This window comes from Apus apus, chromosome 1 (assembly GCF_020740795.1).
Source record: "Apus apus isolate bApuApu2 chromosome 1, bApuApu2.pri.cur, whole genome shotgun sequence".
Lineage (NCBI taxonomy): Eukaryota > Metazoa > Chordata > Aves > Apodiformes > Apodidae > Apus > Apus apus.
Window position 1 is genome coordinate 163,728,460 of NC_067282.1, and position 17,284 is coordinate 163,745,743.

A 17,284-nucleotide genomic window follows, 5' to 3' on the forward strand; every position below is an offset into this window, starting at 1 on the left:
GAAGAAGCCTGGTCTCCCAGGAGAAAACAAGGACTATCAACAAAACTAGAGACTGCTATAAAAGTTGAGGTTAGTAGCTGTGACAGGGAATTAAAATCTATTTTCAATATAACAGTGAATTAAAATATGGCTTTTTAGACCTGTTACATAATTCTAGGAAGTTAGCACTAGTCATATTAAAAATCCACAATAGAAACACAAAAATTGAACTCAAACACACAATGAATAGGAAATAAATATGGCATATATATATTTATAGTGTATTATATACTTTGCCATTCCACTTACATGATGATTCAGACAATAGCAATAATTTCCCAAATGTACAGACAAAAACATTTACTAATAAAAAGAACACTATATTCTGGTACTCAAAATTATAATACTAAAATTTTTAAATTTTTGAAACGTACAAATTACAAACATATTAACTGGAAATGAAAATTACCCCTAATTTTAAGTTAAATTACCTGGAAAAAATCCCATATCTACTGGTAAATAAGGTAAATGTATAAACTCTCTTTAATGCAAAAAAAAATATGGAATTATAGGATACAAAATCTATAAACTGCCCTAAAAAATGTATAAGCTAAAGGAGCAGTATTTTTATAAAAGCTCTTTACACTGTGATCACATATTTTTCTCAGTTTTCATATGTATAAAAATGTGTTTTCTTAGACTGCACAATGGAATATCCTGCAGTTGCTTTTAATAAACTCTAAGCAAAAGGGAAATGAATTCCACTGGCAAAGATTGTTTTATACACTAGACTTGTCTACTTCTTTCAGTTAGAGAAAACTCCCACTGAAGCCAATTACTGCCTTCTCATACTACCGGACATCTCTCTTAGAGATCAGTTAGCAAGGCGTGACATAAATTTAAAAACGTAAAAGAATGTATAACCTAGATCATACAAGTCCCATTTGCAAAGTAGGAGAAATAGGTATAATATATGCATAGACACAGTATGTAGCTATCCTTACATATCTTTTAAAGTAACCAGTAACATTAACAGAACTATATCTTATACCTCCTAATTCTCTTCATCCCAGTCATCATTAGCTGGCAAATTTATGTCTTAGTGGAAACAGGTCTTCTGTAACAAACACGAGATATGCCTATGTAAGAATATATGAGTGGATCTACCATTATTGTAATACATCAGTCTTTTGCATTACAAACTCTGTGACATCCAAGTTGAAATTAACACTCAAAGGTCACAATGTACATGAGATTTTTCTCACCAAGGCTTTGAAATTGCAATACTCGGTGCAGAATATTATATTTAGAAGGGACCTTGCTGAAGTCATTCAAATACTACAAATTGTGAAGCCTACTTATAAGCTGTACACTGAAGGATTAGAATGTGTACAATTGTATATTTATGTGGGAGATATATTAAATAACTTTACAGAAACTATATTTCAAGATGGGAAAAAGTTTTCTGAAGTTCTGCATTTGAAAATGTTCTTTGCTTTCCAAAGAAAGTTTTCTCTTTTTCTTATTTCAGTTTGAAAGACTTTTGTATTTGTTCTCCCTTGTCAAATATGACACTATTTGGCCAGTTTGGTATAAAATGCACAATGCTAGAGATTTTATTTTAAAACAGTCTTTTTTTCAGTTTCAGAAAAGGTAGTTAGACAATACTTTGGTAATTTATTTTTTTAAAAGACTATTATACTCCTGCAGATGTTACTGAAATGAGCGGTATATTGAACATGTGTAGTTCATCATTTTCACAGTATTTTGTTTCCAGAGAATTCATGTTGGAGTCCTTAATCACTGCTGGAGAAAGAGGCATTAGTTCACATACCATAAGCTCTTTGCTCTTGACAAACAAAGGCTGTCACTATGCACAGACTATTCTTACAGAAGTCAGGGAAGGAATTACCCTATTCAGACCAGCAGAAAATAGACAGCGACACTCTGCCTCAATAATGTTATAAATACTACCATCCAAACAGGAGAGTAATCTTGCTTACCAAGGATTTATAGCTTTAGTAATTCTTCTCTCAGTATAATTAGTCTTTTTGCACTTCACCTCATTAACAATCATTACCAAAAAACCTGGAGTTGTTTTCTTTCTTCTCAGCTATTAATTTCTATTATGTTCTTAATATTCTGACTCCATTTCAGAGCATGAAATGGTTAGGGTGGGATTCTGAATCTCCCTGAAAGAGCACAAGGTATTTAACTGCGTTCAGTGCAGTGATGGAACAAAAAGGGTTCTTGACAGCAATGTAATTTTCCCAGGCAAACTAAACATTTTTCTTACAATGGTTATAAAAGTAAAAAATAATTCTGTATGTTCTTTGATAATAGTTTGTGTAGACCTCAATTTTTCTTTACATTTAATCTCAAATCTCTGCTACCTCCGTGATCAACGTTCTAAAGGATTGCTCAAGGAAGCAAAGCATGGAAATGTCTTTGCTCCAAAAATCTTTTGGAATAAAAGCTAAATGCATTTCTTAAACCACAGAGGTGCTTCGTACAAAGAACTCATCAGATGGAGTATCTAAAATTGAAGGATCCCTAGAAGAAATCATAGAAAAACAGAAGTTGTAAACAGCAAAAAATTGTCCCAAGGACACATGGCATTCATCCAATAACTAAAACTAGGTTGAAATTGCCAAACTGCAGTGTGCAAAATCTTGATTAAAACTCTTTGGATCTGGAGATCCAGAAAGGGCTCATGGGAAGGCCTAGGGAGCTTCCAAACAGGAAGCCTCACATTTATATGGAGAGAAAGCATTTTAAAGAGTAGAGTGGTTGGATATATGAGCAAATGTAACATATTTGGGAAGAGTCAATGTGACTTCCTTAAAGGGAAATCATATTTCAAAAACATGGAATTTTTTCTGAAGGTTTCAAGTAACACTTAAGACAAGGAAGAGAGAGTGTGTTTCCAACTGGCATTCAACAATACTACTAGAGAAACTATCGAAACGCAAAACAAGATAAAAAGTATTCCTATGGGTAAGTAATTGACAGAAACAAAGGATGGGAATAAAATATCATTTTTCACGGAGGACAGAGATCTCCAGCAGAGGCCTAAGGAGATTTGTGATGAAACAGGTTGTTGACCAAATTCACAAATGATCTGGAAAACTTAATGACGAGTAGGACAAAGTTTGCTGATGATCCTGAGGGTAATAAAAATTAGATCCATTTCTAATAAAAATTAGAGATGAAATGGCATATAAAATTCAATGTAGATGAAAGTTATTCAAATAGGGAAAATATTAGCTTTAAATATACAATGAATGGCTTTGAACTGAAAGCTGACAGTTTGATAAAAAGATCAGTACCAAGTACCAAGAAAAAGAAAAAAAAAAAATCACATTAAGAATTATTAAGGAAAAAAACCCAGAAAACACTATTATGCTACTACATAAACCCATGCTGCACCTGAATCTTGAATTTTGTTTTTCTCGATGTCGCAAGCCGGTACTGGGGGAAGAAAAGAACAGTTTCCCACACTCACCTTGGAAAACAAGTAATACCACCAAAAAAATGCACAGAAGAGAAACAGGATTGTTACAAGTAAGGAACATTTTAATTACAGAAGCGAAGAACATGAAAAGTTAAAGCTGTACAACAGATAAAAGGGGAATGAAAACTCATGAATGGGATGAGAGAAAATAAACAGGGACAGATGTATACTGGCTTTTACACCCCAAATTAAAGGGCATAAAAAACTTCCATGCAGTTAGCAGCCCTACAATAATTGAAAGGAAATCCTTCTTCATACAACATGCAGATGATTCCTTATTGTAGTGTGCTACAGATGCTAAAAGTTTATATATGTTCAAAAGTAAACTGAAGGATTCAAGGAATAAAAGTCTATCAAGGGTTATTCAATGCAAAAATTCAACTTTGTTCCAAGAAATTCATGAGCCAAAACACACTGGAAGCAAAGTGAGTATTTAGGGGAAGTATTGCTATGTACTCCCTATGATTTTATACTCTGTACATCTGTGATGGACCTCTATGGAAGACAAGATACTGGAGCAGAGAGACCTTTGACATTAACAGATTTCATGATTTCCATGTGTTCTGTTATAGATACTGAAGCCAGGCTGCATGTTTATTTTCACAGAATCATAGAATGTACTGGGTTGGAAGGGACCTATAAAGGTCATCTAGTCCAAAACCCCTACAATAAGCAGGGACGTCTCCAACTAGACCAGATGGCTCAGAGACCCATCAAGCCTGACCTTGAAAGTCTCCAGGGATGGGGCCTCCACCACCGCTCTTGGCAACTTGTTCCAGTGATCCACCACCCTCATATCACAGAACTTTTTCCTAAAGTCCCATCTAAATCTACCCTTTTCTAGCTTAAAACCATTATCCCTTGTCCTATTGCTACATGCCCCGTTACATGAACAAGTCTTCCCCAGCCTTCTTATAGGCCCCTTTCAGGTACTGGAAAGTCTCTATAAGGTCTCCTCAGAGTCGTTCCTTATACTTGTATGTTCCTTATACTTCATTATCAAAATACTATTTTCTGTGAAAACAAATTAGTCTTTGTTCTTATACTGATGCCGCATCTAGCCATAAAAAAGGCCTGAGAATGTGGTGTAATACAGACATTAAAACTATATTCTCATGTCTAGTAATGTAGCAGACAGTGTGAAAGCAAGCTGATTTATTAACATGTGAAATTGTACTTCAATAACAAAGCAAAGAATTAGATGCTCATTGCTTTTAGCAGTGGAGACAGAAGTTTGCAAAATTCTCAGCTATTTCAAGTATTTAAGTACCTTGAAAAACTCAAGATGTCACTCTAATAAAACATCATGAATATGATGAAAGTTTGGTGCTTATTTTAAAGTTCGACAGTCTTAGTGGATTTATACCAAGTTAAACAAATTGATTATTTGTTTCATAGTGTGTTTCAATCATAAAAATAACATGGAAATTATGTCACTCGACTTTTTCATTCCTCTATTAGTATTAATGAAATGACAAGAAATCTGTATTCCAAAAACATCTGGGTTTTAGTGACTAGTTAGCTCTGTCACAAGTTCATGGAAATGTGCCCTGTGTAGCAAAATCTAAAGATGCCATGGAAAGGAAATAAAGCTTTTTGATCTTTTGCTTGGAAGTGTTTTCCTGTGTTGCCATGGTATCAATGATAGCTATTTTAAGACATTGGCTGTGTAATATCTTTGAAAGTATACCTAGGTAACACAAATCATCTGTACCCTAATACTTCTAAAATAGTGACTAATCTTCCCATATTTCAGTGGAACGGAGTGATGTGAAGCTATTACATTTCTGTGAGGAATCCCTTAGAAAACTGAGTTTTGAAGTTTTTGTCCACTGAATCCACCTTACTCAAGGCCTTTCTGGTTTTCACATATCTGATAAAATTCTGCATGTGTATTTTGACTATTCTTTGCATCTCTTTTGGTTCCCTTTAATTATGTTCACTAGCTTTTAAAAGTTAGAGCTTAACAAGTGTAGTAAAAGTTTATATTTACATAACCTGAGCATCCAAGGCTCTTACTCTTCTGAAAAAGTTTTGCTGACTTCTTCTACAGTGCCTTACTAAGAAGCTACTCTCGACAGATGTCAGATGGCTTTAGAGCTCCTCTGCCCAGCACAGCTCTTCTTCCTACAGCAGTGAGCTGATGCTGGAAATCCTCAGAAAAGCTGGAGTTCACTACTTGCAGAATTCAAGCTAACCTTGAAAAAGGTTTCTGTCAGACAGCTATCATTGAAACTACTTGTACAACTATACCTATGACTTATTTCAAATGATGAAATACTTATAAATAAGTAGCTCCTTATTAATAGTAATGTTCATATGTCTTTTTTCCTCAAAACAGAAGATATCATACTGAAGAATTTAACTGTTTCCAGACTGGTACTGATGTATTTGGTGGTACAGAGGACGGAAGCGAGAAAATTAGAATACAGAGACACATCTCTTCCTTTTTAAGGAAAGTCAAGTATTTTTGAAAATATCTTAAATTTGCAGTTACTGTCTGTTAAGGGATAATTGTAGTTGCACTGGTACATTGTCCCAGAAATTTATTAGCTGAATGTAAGATAAAACAGCCCTCAAAAATCCTAAGAATAGCTCCTGAACAGAGGAAGAGAGTTTTTTTAACCTAAAATGAATTAGCAAAATTATTTTATCCAGAAAGGCTCACTATGTAAATAGGTCTATGTAAAAAGTCTCTAATAAATAGTAAAATTCTTACTACTCTGATTTAATTGACTATCTGATGCAGTAACACTGAAGAAAAACCCCAAAGGAATCAATTATACTAATGGCTAAGTGCATTTTATCCATAGAAGAATCTCTGTATAAACAGCCAATTCTCCTTAGAGAAAGTCGAAGTAAAACTACTTAGAATTTTCCAAGAGCTGTCATAATATTCCTTATTAACTGAAATTTAGTGTTTGGTATTGTGGGTAACAGCAGTGAAATATAAAGACAGATGTTAGAAGTCATGGGCTTCAACTTTTTTTAATTGGATTGAAATTTGACATTACACAGCACCTCCTGGTTGCTGTAGTACTAATAAATCAAAACAAAGCCTTTTATAATCTTAAGAGTTCAAAATCATTCCCAGCATATTTGGATGTGGTCCTTTTCAAAAAATTTTCAGATTAATTTAGCTTATTTATAGACACATAAGGAAGGACACTGTATACTGACTGCACTGTTCAAGGCTGTCACTACTGGCACCTACTTTCATCAGAAATGCTCCCAAAGTATTTACAGTGAGTCCAGTGGCAAACCGAATCAGGCAATCTTGCAATATCTTTACTATTTTTAGAATACATGACAAATGTAAGATATTATTCCCTGTAGTCAGCTCCTCAGAGACCAAAAATACTAACCTTGCAAAAAATAATCAAGGTGATTCAATAGCCAGCCAAGAATAGCTTAGTAACATTTTGTTGCTATTTTGTCAACTCACCACACCTCAGATTTATAAACACCATGCCATCAAAATGGGTAAAACTTGTTCCCATGAACATCAGTTAATTCCAGTTAATATGAAATGAAAAAGTAATTTTTTACTGGCCTCAAACAAAATGGGTCTTGGTATTAAATAGAACTTAACTGCCAAACAACATACAGCCCAGCCATCTCAAGTTATGGCAACTATCAGTCCACAGCAGCTTTTTTCTGAGCTGGCACATCTGCTTCAACTAGGCTTACGAGAACAACCATCTCACTTACATTAAAGAAAGAGCAAATATGGAAAATGAGCTACTTTGGAGGAAAGTGCTTTGAGGAAGACTTGCCTCAACCTTGTCCTTAAGGCTCCTCAAGAAAATAAAAGAGCTATTAAACAGGGTAAAAAAATAAGATAAATATAAAATTGAGCAGTGACATTTTTAAAATACAGTTTTAAAAACTTAGAAGCCTTGAAGCTACTAAGTCAAGACAAAATAAGTATAAAATGCTTTATAACAGAACTTGTCATTGTGCCCACAAAGGCAAGTCCTTGCTTACTGGACTGATCGTAGACAATTAAGTGATTTGTTACAGCAAATACTGCTCAATTGTCTCTGCTTCGTGGGAAGATCTATCCATAACTGCAGAGATCCAGCTCTAAGTCTGTATCCTAATACTCAAACTACGATCTCCACATCTCCACATAAGGCTTCTACAGGACTCTGCACTCTCAGGTTGATGCCCAGATTAGTCTGCACCTTCCCTGAGCTTAGTAACAGAGCCTGGGCAAGTAAAGGACTACCATCAGTAGAGATTATATTGGCTCAGAGACCATATAAGCAAACTGGAAATACACAAGTGCACATGAGCAGATGGGATGCACTTCAGGAAGCGGAGGCAGCTGACTGGTTTAACACAAAGGCCATACTCTATCATCTTTGAAAGGTTGCATCCATCAAGGGAAATTCCTGATGACAGGAAACAGGCAAATATCACACCTTGTAGCAAATTAGGCACAGACCTCCATGCCTCTCCACACACCTATCTTCAGTCTAATCTCAGTTCTCAATAAACTTATGGAAAAAAATTTCCAGGTGACCATGCCCAGGCCCATGGAGAACAAGAAGAAGATTGAGAATAGCTGGCAGGAATTTACCACAGACTGACAAACTTTACTGCCTTCTGTGATGCAGTGACAGGCTCGATGAACTAGGGATAGTTCATACATAGTCATAGCTTACCTTGACTTCAGGGAGGCTTCCAGCAAGGTTTCTTTATTATCTTTATAGAGAAATTGGAAAGATATGACTCAGACAGGTGGACTCTAAGGCAGGTAAAAAACTGATATGACTCTGAAGTTTAACAGTGAAGTCTGCAAATCAAGGGGTGTGATTACTCCCCCTTTTTAGCACTTGTGATAGTGAGAGTATCTCAAGTGCTTCTTTTGGCTCTCCATCCCACCAGACTGGCTTACTGGAATGAGTTTAGTGGTGGCAAGAGGACTACAGAGCTGTATAGAAGGTCAAGAAGGCATCTAACTGCCATCTTCCACAATCTAAAGGAAAGGGAACAGAAAAGATAAAGCCAGACTCTTCTTGAAGTTGCACAATGAAAAGAGAAGAGATAATGTATGAGAGCTGCAAATAGATATGAGGAACAGAGCTGCAAATGGATATAAGGAAAAAAACTTTGTGGGGAGGACAAAGATTGGCATGAGCTGCTGAATCACTGCCTTTGGAGCTATTCAAAATGTGACTGGACAACATCCTGAACAACCTGATCTAAGTTGGCCTTGCCTTGCTCTGTGATCTGGTCCACATGACTTCCAGAAGCAACTTCCAAGTTAAATGATTTCATCATGATTTGGTCTATGTTGGAAGCAGTACCAAAATTTACTTGCCTCAGACAGCTGCAAGAGGAATAAGTTAACTTCTTATACAAGTGAATTGTTGGATCCATACAATCTAATTAGTAACAGAGTCCTCCAGCATCCTCTGGAATTCTTTGTCAGTTTGAAATCCAGGCATAGCAAGTGTAGATGCAATCTATACTACTAATTCTTTCCCATTTTCCTTTTGAAGGAATTTTAGCTCTCAGATATTCTTGGTTCTTGTGTTCTTACCCCTCCTCCACTGCATGTTTTTGAACAAGTCATCTAGTAGATGTCATCTAGTAGATGACTTTTCCAGGAGAATACAACAGCATTATAGATTTTGCAATATGTACCATCATAGTAATAATAATAAAGAAATAAAAAAAAAATAATCCATTTTTTGGAGTATCACTGGAAGTACTTATGCGCTTTGCCAGAAAAGGAATACTGTGATTTCCTTTTATTCTGCGTAAAGGTTCTTTGAGAATAATTTTTATCTGTCAAGCTGAGAAAAATCAAACAGCTAGGAATTCCAACACTTACTTTGGCTTCATTACCATGCTGCTATGAAACTGCACTATCTCTTACCATCATGTAAGTACATCAGTTTGTTTGAATTCAGAATATGTTATTACATCTGATCCTTTGGTGGTGTCTGAGTAACAGTAATTTAGTAAAGCCTTAGGCACTGGTCTGGAAAAAGTAATTCGACAGCAAAAACAGGAAGTCTTGTCTTCTTTGCAACAACAAGAAACAAATGTTTCAGACACAAACTTAACAACTATCTGAAAAGTCTGTCATTTTTGAAAATTCTGATGTTGTGCTGGTTTGGTTCTGGCATGGTTTTGATAAGGGACGAGCGGACCCAGGGGTGGCTCAGGTAAGAAGCTGCTGAAAAGCTTCCCCAGCTACAAAAAATGCGGCCACACTTCTGGCCAAGGCCGAGCCTGTGCGATTAACATATGAAAGAAGGGTAAATTAACTGATGTAAGACCTCAGGGCAGAGGACAGGGGGAGGTGAAGAGCAGAGGTGAGAGCAGTGCCAGAGCAGAGGTACCAAGGTCGGTGAAAAAGGAGGGGGAGGAGGTCCCCCTTGCAGTCTGTGGTGAGACGACAGGTTGTCTCCCTGCAATCCATGAGCACGGTGGAGCATTCCGTGAAGGACCAGGGTGGAGCACACGTGGACCTGCAGCCGTGAAGGACCTGCTGCTAGAGGAGTTGACTGTTGCCGAAGCAGCCTGTGACACTGCGGGAAGCCCACGCTGGAGCAGTCTGTTCCTGGTGGACTGCACCTCATGGGAAGGACTGATGTTGGAGAGGTTTGTGAAGGACTCTCCCATGAAAGTGACCCCGTGGGCAAAGAGTGGAAGGCTGTGAGGAATCCTTCTCCCTGAGGAGGAAGGAGCAGCAGAAAACGTGATGTGCTGACTCTGAATCCCATTCCCTGTTCCCTGTGCCACTGGGGGGCGGAGGTAGAGAAATCAGGAACAAAGTAATTTGGGCCTGGGAAGAAGGGAAGGGTGGGGTAAAGTATTTAAGCTCTGTTCTTTATCTTTTGTCCTGTTTGCATCTGAGTAGTGATAAACTAAATTTATAGTTTTTCCTCAAATTGAGTCTGTTTTGCCTATCACCATAATTGGTGAGTGAATCCTCCTTGTCCTTGTCTTGACCCATAAGCTTCCAGTTTTTTCTCCTCCCCATCCCACTGGGGGTATGTGTGTGTGCAGTGTGAGCAAGTGGCTGCATGGGTCTTTGTTGTTGGCTAAGCCTAAACCATGACAGATGTAAAAGGAATTGTATGGTTTTTACTAACTACATTTCCATAACTTAGAGATTTCAATTGTATCATCTTTTTCTTTGCTTTTGGGATGATCTGAAGTATTGTGAAATAACTGAAACTAACACACTTCAAAAACTCTTAAAATTGTTGCAGAGCAAGATAAAAAACAACATGAAACGATCATTAAACCAAGCAAAAGCTAGCATGTGTCGTGGTCAGTCTGGAGCTGTGCCTTAGCTGCCTGAGCAGTCAACTCTTAAAAAGCAGCAGCTGGGTCCCACCTGCCTTTCTGTCCATGAAGTTCCCTGAAAGAGCTGAAGTAAACTTTGCCAATCCGCGCCTCTCTCAAATCTGACTGATATGATTGTCTTGTTCTAGGACTTTGGCAGACCGTCATTTAGACAGCTCAGCTACATACTGCTTGCCCCAGGAAAGCCAGCTACTTAATGTTTTTCATTATGCAGAATTTACCTTTCAAGTAAAGTTAGCCACTTTCTATCAAAAATTAAAATAACCCACATTTGAAGGCAAATTTGCCTGTAGTGTGAATCCCCAAATAATTTTCAGGTTGCCTCCCCAGGAAAACTGTTATATATGTACTGTCTCATAATGTTCTAAACTGGCAGAGCACAGCACTCAGATAACTAATAACTTACATTACAAGGACTTAATTCTGCTCATAGCTGTACATGTACAACTCAACATAAATACACGTTGCATGCAGACAGCCAGGGGCAAAATCTGCTGCAAAATATTTCAAAAGGATGAAAACATATTGGACTAAAAAAGCCTCCACATTTTACAAGAGAAGCAATGGAATAAAACCAGCTGTATCCATAACCACATAAAACATTCTGCATTAATGTCCCTAATTTCAGTAAGAATATTAGGAATACTGGCATAACAGAAGAGCTAGAGGGCATCCGGGAGTGAATGACCCACATACTGTAATTAAAACCAGTACTAAATAAGCCACTGGAATGGAAGAAACACGAGGTTATTAATTAAAAGGTATAATATTCTCAACATGCAAACTGACAGCCACAAGTTAAGCTCAGAAGAATTACCTTCTTGATTTTCAAACTGTTCTGACAACAGATGGTAGCAGCAGCCTACACTGCAAACAGCTTTGATTTCAGGCTTGGCAGTAAAAATTCGTAGTGTATTTGCAGCAAGATCCCCACATGTATGTAGACCCACCATCATACAGTCCTAAGAAGAAAAAAAAAAAAGCAACAATAAAGCATCTCTCTCTTCAAATGAAGGAGCATGAATAACAACAAACTCCAAAACCCAAACATGCTGCAGATGGCTAGTGAGCTAAAAGGTTTAAACACACAACTCCATGACGACTCCTGCTGTTCTGTTCTAGAAATTTTAATGCATAATACAAGCTCTTGGGTGCTAAGAAAACATGGTACATCACCTGTGTGGAGAGTCAGACTGCTGATGGCTTTGTTTGGGTACAGAAGTATGTCTCTCTCTACTCTACCAGTCATGAGGAAGCAGAAGTTGAAGACTACAAATAGCAGCTGTTTTACCTGCATGGAAGGGAACACCTACATGGTGACTGGACCTGGGCCATTTTCTCTTGTCTTCTCTACTTTTCCCATCACTATCATTACTACCACTGCTACTTCCTTTTCTCAAAGCCCTAAGTCTGGCTGGATCTTTATTTGGCATTCCTGCTACTTTGAATTGCTACAATCAAATCAATTTCCTAAATGTAAGTGTAATCTGAAGAGCAGGTCCTTCTCCACTTTGTTATTTCTGAAACTGTATTATTGCTGCAGTTTTGCAGCATGCTTACTACTATTCAGCAATGACTGGATATTTTATTCTATAGCACAATGTAAGAACTTCAGCTTCAGGTGCTCTGCTTTTCTGTCCATTCCACCTCTTGCTTTCCTTTACCCTCCAGTTCCATTTTCTGTCTATTTCTCCATGAAATTATCTCTCTTCACCATCCATAACAAGATATTTCCCTTCTGGCATCATAAGTTGGAACCCACACAGTAAACATGATGTTGCGTTGAATTTCAGCCTTATTTATTAACAAGGTTATCAACAAGAAATTAACCCAGAGGCATTCAATTGTGATACCTTTCTATAATAATTTTTATTTTACGTGCACATCTATTTTTGCTGCTCTATATTTTATTTTTTCACACATCTGTGTTATATAGTAATGTATGCTGACAATAGTAAAACCTATCTTCCTGGTTTTTAATGCCCCTTGTCTCCTTCCACTTTGTGCTGCTTCTCTGTGCTTGCTTTCTCCTTGTCTCAGGATCCAAAATTTTTCAGTGGCAAACGTTCAGCTTTAGTCCAGCCCAGTTTTTAAAGATGTTTTTCTCTACCAGTCAGCTTCAACTAAATACTATACACAATAAATTCTCCTATGCCTTCAAAGTTAATTTGAAATTAAAAAAGACATTTTAGGAAAATTGAAATTGTAGTGCTTAAAATATTAATCTACCTGATAAATATAACTCTTTTCATAATAATTAGATGTTATCTGTAACCATAATTGTAAAATACATGAATGTGCCAATATGCATGCTGTTAACTTTGACAGCTGATTATTATCTACCCCATAAATTCTAAAGGTTATTTTACATATTCAAAATAATTCCACAATATATATTAAAATAGAAAAACAATCTGTATCTGCTAGACATAATTCTGCTGACTGAAAAACATGATTGGGCCAGAATGTTAATTTACACCACTGACAGCACTCTATATACACCCAGAAAACATTATGCACATATGAAACTGGCAATATAAAGACAACAATCTTAATATTAATAAAATACTAATATTAATAACCTCCAGATCTGTTATGATGTCACTGAGTTCTGTTTCTGCAGTGATGCAAGAGGTCAATGGGAAATACAGGTTTGATTCACTTGACTTGTTTGCTTTAGCCTTGAGAGATGCCATTTTTCTTTGTGCCTTTTGCTCTTCACAGAGTTCTGCACAGTTACACTGAGAAGAAGAAAAAACTTCTACAGCATCCACAGGCAGAACATTTAGAATAGCAAGAGCCTCTTCAGAAGGTTTGCTCTCCTCAGATTGTGTCCAATCCACCAAACCTACTTCAGCTTGTTTACTGGTTTCAGATGTGGCTATTTCAGGGAAACCGCTAGAAGGAAGCGTGTCTTGGATAGTCACTTTGTTCTGACCTTGAAGACTGCTATCATTATTTAAGGGCTTTGCACTGATTGCTTTACATTTAATTTCACTTTCTTCTGGCCTCTCATTTGCCTTTTCCAGCCTCTGGTTTTTGAGGTTTGTTCTTCCTCGACTCTGATACGCTCTCCAGTGTTTCTTCAATTTTCTGTTCCTTTCAAGAGCACCATTAGTGTTGATGTTTGAGGAGTCAATTCCATAAACTTTTAAGTTATATTGCATGGACAAAAATGAACTCAGGTAGCCTTTTCCAGAACCTATATCAATCACCTAGATAATGAGAGAAAAACAAAATTGTTATATTCATGAGCAGCAAGACACACATCAATTACATGCAAAAATAATTCCCTAAAAATGTAAGCATACCAATTATCCCTCCTAATACACCTTGATCGTTTGCTTTGTTGATCCACATTCTGGCTTTAAAAGACAGAAATAAGTCTTACTGATTTACTGCAGCAAACAGACACTGCAGTGCTTATGCAATGAACATGTCCTCACTTTCTGGGCAAGATTTTCAGCGTATTTTTTGACCCAGAACTTCCTTCTGCTAGAAAAAATAACCATGAACAACCACCAATACTACCTGTCCTCACTAAACTGGGTCAGGATATAGAGTCAGCAAAGAAAAGTGTTTACAGTATGTAGCTTTAGGCATCTAGCTCCCATACTGAGGAGTATATATACCACTAAGTATACAGGTATAAGCATCTTCAGACTCAGTACCTAACTTAATCACTTCAGATGCGACCTAAATATAGGTGTTATTAAAAAAACCCTTTTATGTCAGAATGCTTATTTATACCACTTTCCCATTCTGTGCAAATGATCCATTCAGCTTTGACTAACATAAGAATGCTTTTGTAAGGAAACAAAGGGGCTCACATCTCATGTGCTTTCACTGCCTGTTCTGGAGGAAGGAGAGAACAGAAGGGATAACTAGCTGACAGTTTTGTCTCATAGCTGACCGACCGCATGTGCTGCTTCAGTGACTGATATAACACAGGAAGGAAAACCCTATACAGAGTAGTAGCAGAAACAAGGGTTGGATTGGAGAACTTCAGGTACATAATCACAGATTTATATTATGTGTGCTTAATTTTTAATAAATATATAGATATAACACAATATTTTGCAAGAATAGGCAGAATGCAATTTCTCCAAGGAAGAAAATGATAGTGCTCACTTCTGTTTAGGCATCTACCAAAAATCACATTGACTAGACATAATTATTTATTTTTATATGTTCCTAAAAGTGTCTGATTCAAGAAAATCTATTATTTGTTCTTGGTCTGTTACACATTTGTAAGAAAACTTACACTAATATTTGTCAGTCCAAATTGCAGCATACACTACATGGATTCATGTAAAACTCAACTGCATAGTTTTTTAACAGCTAAGAATACTCAGTACAGTAATACTTCTCCTGAAATGAAAAAGATTTATTTCTTATTGTAAGAAAGTTGAAAGATTTGTACAGCCACGAAATTAGAAAGAAAAATTTGTACCAGTGTTACTAAGAACTATGTAAACCAGTGCTGAATACACACGATAAGGTAAAAATTGTTCACTAGAGGCTGTACATTGCTTTCTCATCTGTACTCTTCATGTGATATTGCTGCATATTTACCATTTAGGTATGCCATAATCCTCAAATTTCTTTGAGGAAATCTGTGCAGGAGTAGATTTAGTGAAACAGAATTGATACTATCTACGCATACTTTTTAAAATTTCATTTGTCACATTTATCACCAATATTCTCCTGGTTTATTTAAAAGTGAAGGAGATAAAAGTGTCCAAGCAATAATTTTACCCACTATTTCATGTAAAAAATAATATTATTATGCACAATAGACGCACCTCGACTTCTACAAGGTTTTAAATTCTTACTGAGAGGCAGCATCTGGACACAGAATAAACTAGTGAATTATTCCTAACGCCTATGTGTGACCTCTAGTGGCTGTAAAGGCAAAATGCTGTTTGGGTAAGGTTTTTTTAATTGTTTCCAAAATAAAACAGTATTATATTGTTAAATTAGCACTGGGACAATAGTTTTAAAATGAAAGGAAAATTTTACTAAAAATAAGCAGGCAATGGTCTCGTGCTAAGCGACTAGACTGCATTAAATGAATCCCTGCTTTACCCTCCCTTCATTACATAAGGAAAGGTAATCAGCAATCTATAGCGTATCTGCCAAGCATGGACTTCTAAAATGAAATTTCCATGATATAATGAACTCCAAAGGTCTTGTCCATAGTGAGCTGGGTACTGTGTTTAAACATAGTTTCTGGCATAGTGCAATCAAGAACTTAATTTCCAGAAGCATTCCAACATTTCCCAGCATCAGATCACAAATTTAATGGATGCTGAAGGTAGAATTGTATCATACTTATATTACATGTTGCAACTCTGCTGCACATGCTGCATTTTCCAGGAAATCTTTCAAAAATACATTAAAGAAAATAAATATGTATTTAAGCAAAGAAGAAACATCTCTGGCTTCTTTTCAGAGTTTAATCAAGCACTTCTTTATAAAATAAAGTTCCACTGGTACAATAGGAAAAATACTTAAAGGGGCAGTAAACACTTGAAAAAAACTTTAGTTTGCTTTAATGTTGCAATTCAAATCATTAACCTAGAAGTGATTACAATAAGTAATAAAACTGTTGCTTTTATTCTCATTTTACCATTTATTATACTACATTATAAAATACCACAAGAGATGGGTAAGGAGGTAAAATGGAGGGCATTTTTCAAGCTGTTAGTGATCTGTAATATCTGTAAGAAACACCCTGAGGACACGTGCTGTTGTAAAACGTGCTGTGTTTTCATAGCTCTAGTTTTTTTAATTGAATGCTGCATATATTTTGTTTTTTGAGAAAAATAGAAAAAATTCACTAAGGAAAAAAACTCTCCTAAAATTTCACAATTCCTGTATTTTTTTAAGTTGAAAGGTAACCAAAACAAAAGAAGTTGCTTTTTAATAACTGAGAAGGTGGTGCTTTTTTTAAAAAAGAAAAAGTAACTGTAAAGCTCTTTTCATATAGTGGGGATTTGTAACTTTGCACAAATCAATTTTGTTACAGTATATGACTAAAATGGAAAAAAGTTAATATAGAGCAGTCGGCATTTCATATTTGGTGATACACAGCAATCATATTTTTCATTAAATGTTACATTAAAAAAAAAAACAACAACCAAAAACTAACAGAAAATAATCCTTTTTCTAAAGACACTCCAAGCCCCCTGATAAAAATGCATAATCACTGGGCAAAATTGCTGCATATTGGTGGATATCTAATAATGACTGGTTTGAGATTTTATTAGTAACCAGCTACATCGGGACTTAGGTCAGGTCATTAAGGTGGCTCTACTCTTTTTTACTCTTTGAATATGGCTTTTCCTTCCTTTTTATTCCTGAATCTCACAGGGACTATTTAAAATCTAAATGAAAATGCTATATGAAACACCACCTTCCAGGAATCTCAGAGAACATTTATTCTTGCATTATAAG

The 17,284-nt window shown here is 36.3% G+C and overlaps 1 protein-coding gene across 3 annotated transcripts in view; it reads right to left on the reverse strand.

Moving 5' to 3' along the window:
* The window catches only part of METTL25 (methyltransferase like 25), a 64,181-nt gene that overhangs the window by 31,934 nt on the left and 14,963 nt on the right, over positions 1-17,284 (reverse strand). For all 3 annotated transcript variants that reach the window (XM_051608991.1, XM_051608989.1, XM_051608990.1), the window contains exons 4-5: positions 13,408-14,040; positions 11,643-11,787 (exon numbers count right to left, since the gene is read on the reverse strand). In XM_051608991.1, coding sequence (XP_051464951.1) covers positions 11,643-11,787; positions 13,408-14,040 — 778 coding nt within the window. The remainder of the gene's footprint in view (positions 1-11,642; positions 11,788-13,407; positions 14,041-17,284) is intronic.